This window comes from Phalaenopsis equestris, unplaced genomic scaffold (assembly GCF_001263595.1).
Source record: "Phalaenopsis equestris unplaced genomic scaffold, ASM126359v1 Scaffold235247, whole genome shotgun sequence".
NCBI lineage: Eukaryota > Viridiplantae > Streptophyta > Magnoliopsida > Asparagales > Orchidaceae > Phalaenopsis > Phalaenopsis equestris.
Genome location: NW_018253132.1, coordinates 2139 through 4932, shown reverse-complemented (window position 1 = coordinate 4932; position 2794 = coordinate 2139). Strand labels below are relative to the sequence as shown.

Genomic DNA, 2794 nt, shown 5'->3' with positions numbered 1-2794 from the left:
CTAAAACATCCTCAAATTGTGTTTGTCTAGTCCTTCCTTTTAAGAGTTGGACACCAAGGTACTTGATTGCCCCTAAAACATCCTCAAATTGTGTTTGTCTAGTCCTTTCTTTTAAGAGTTGGACACCAAGGTACTTGATTGCCAAGGTAGAGCTGCTGAATTGTGTATATTCCAGAACCCAATTTTTTTGCATAGTTGGGGTGTGTTGGTTGAAATAGATATTGTATTTGTCAGAGTTAAATGCTAAACCATAATGGCTTTGGAAGATCTATAAACACTTCATGACCTTCCTCACTACATTCTTGTTAGCACTAGAAAACACCATAATGTCATCTGCATAAACTAAATGAGAAATAGGCACTTTAGATTTGTGGTGATACCTGACATAGTTGAAGGGGAGTAGACTTCTGTTCAGCATTCTAGATAACTGATCAAGTGCCACTATAAAAAGAGTTGGAGATAAGGGGTCTCCTTATTTGAGTCCTGTAGATGCAGTGAAAGAGCCCCAAGATTGACCATTGATTAAAAGAGAATGAGAGTTATCTATGAGCCATATGTGGACGAGGTTGCAGAAATCAGCTTGAAAACCTCTAATAGTTAGGAATTCCAAGATAAACTTCCAGCAAATAGTGTCATAAGCTTTTTTTACATCCAATTTATACATCAGGTTACCATTTATGTAGGGTCTGTCCAGGTCCAACGTAAGTTCTTGAGCTAGGAGTACATTATCAGTGATAGATCTGCCTTGGACAAAGGCAGACTAGTTTTCAAAGAAAATATGGCTGAGATGGGGCTGAAGTCTGCCTACAATAATTTTACTAATAAGTTTACTGATGATAGAAGTAAGAATAATTAGCCTGAAATCATTCTAATTTTTATGAACAATAGATTTAGGGATGAGCACAATGCTGGTTGCATTAAATTAATATGGGATAGATGAACCTTGAAAAAAACTTTCAACAACAGTGATCACTTCATTTTTAATGATTTCCCATGCTTTCTTATAGAAATCACTTGTAAAACCATCAGGCCCAGCAGTTTTAGAACCCTCAATACCTTGAAGAGCTTGCAAAATTTCATTCTCTTTGGGAGGAGAAGTAAGATTTAGTTTGGAAATGTTATTTATCTCCTCAATAGAATAAAGATTTTCAATGGGAGATCTCTGGAGGTCTGGCTGAGTTAAAATTTGCTGGAAATGAGCAATAACATCAGTGGCAATGGAAGAATTATCAAAAATCCAATTTCCATTTGAATTGTGAATCTTATGAATTGTATTGTGTTGTCTCCTATATTTGATATAGGCATGGTAAAACTTAGTGTTCCTATCTCCCTCTTTGAAGTGACTGATTGAAGCTTTCTGACTAAGGAATTGCTCTTGTCTATCAATGGCAAGAAGAATATTTTCTTGTGCAGCCAGTAAGAGGTTCTCCTCCCCTCCATCTCTTAGAGTTAAGTTCTCCAAATCTATCACATCTTTTTCAACAGTTTCCACAGCTTTAAAAACATCTCCAAATGGCTTCCAACCTCAAGCTTTGAGAACTTTAGTAACCTTCACATGCAGAAAAACCAATTTAGCCTAGGGATCCAGCTTCAGATTAGAATGCCAACCACCTGCCACAGTACTGAGACAAGAAAGATGACCAGACCACATGTTGAGATATCTGAATGGAGAAGGAGATGTTGAAGGTTTTGAGGCGTCAATTGATATAAGAAGGGTCTATGATCAGATCTTGTAAGACTAAGATGAGTAACTACAGTGTACAAAAAATGCTAACACCAATAGTTATTAACTAAAATCCTATCAAGCCTTTACCATATAACACCCCTCTTCCAAGTGAATTCTTGTCCCTTATAACCAATGTCAAAAAACCAGCTTTTAAAATATTATCAGAAAATATATTCATCTTAGCAAGATTTGGAGGTCTCCCACTAGTCTTCTCTGCAGAATGGGTGATGCAGTTGAAATTTCCACCAACAAGCCAATAGGTATTCATGTTTTGACTAATAACATGTAGGGAAGCCCAAAGATCTCTCCTGTCATTTTTGGGGCTACCAACATACACAAAAGTTGTAAAACCAACATGCCCACTAGTGTTGAAAGAGAAGTGTACCAATTGAGAATGGTCAATCAGAACTTGCCAACTTATCTCTTGTCTACAGAGAATCCAGATTTTGTTGTTTTGGTTAGCAAAGTGAGAGAATCTAGTAAATTTTGAAAGGATCTATTGAGGGTGTTTGTGAACTAGAGGTTCTAATATAGCAACACACTAAAGTTTCTATTTTTTAGCAAAATCATTCTTTTCAAGGAAGAGGGTTGAGCAATACCCCTCACATTCTATCAAAGAAAATTGATCATGTTGAAGAGATTGGGTGAAGAGAAGGTTGAGATCTTGATCTAGTCCTTCCCCTATACAGTTGGATTGATGTCTTTGTAAGAGGAATCTGGGAGCATTCCTTCTTGTATTCTTCTGCCAAAATCCTCTTTTCTTCCACTATATGTTTCTTTTTCTTTTTTTCTTTTTGAACTTGCCAGTCGCTTTCCAATTCTTGATTCATTTCCACCATTAGATCTTCAGTTAGACCAAGGGTTCCCTTGGGGTGGCTGAGAGCACCCCCATATGTTTTTCAGAAAATGTGTTGGGTGGAGAAGGAACAACAGTGCTACATTCTCCCTCTTTAGTTTCTACAGGAAGTGTGGGAGTTGGGGTAGATTTGAATGGTTCTATGGGAAGTTTCTACTTATTGGAGAAGCTTCAATGACAGGATTAACTTGAGGTTGTGTTCCACAGAAGCT

General features: G+C 37.2%; 1 protein-coding gene across 1 annotated transcript; it reads right to left on the bottom strand.

Moving 5' to 3' along the window:
- Positions 1 to 942: 942 nt before the first annotated feature.
- Positions 943 to 1994, bottom strand: LOC110039102 (the record flags this gene model as incomplete). Its single annotated transcript, XM_020744056.1, has 2 exons — positions 1814 to 1994; positions 943 to 1524 (listed from the first exon to the last, which is right to left on the bottom strand). Coding segments are annotated over exons 1-2 (763 nt in total), but the record flags the coding sequence as incomplete, so codon positions are not given.
- Positions 1995 to 2794: the final 800 nt, after the last annotated feature.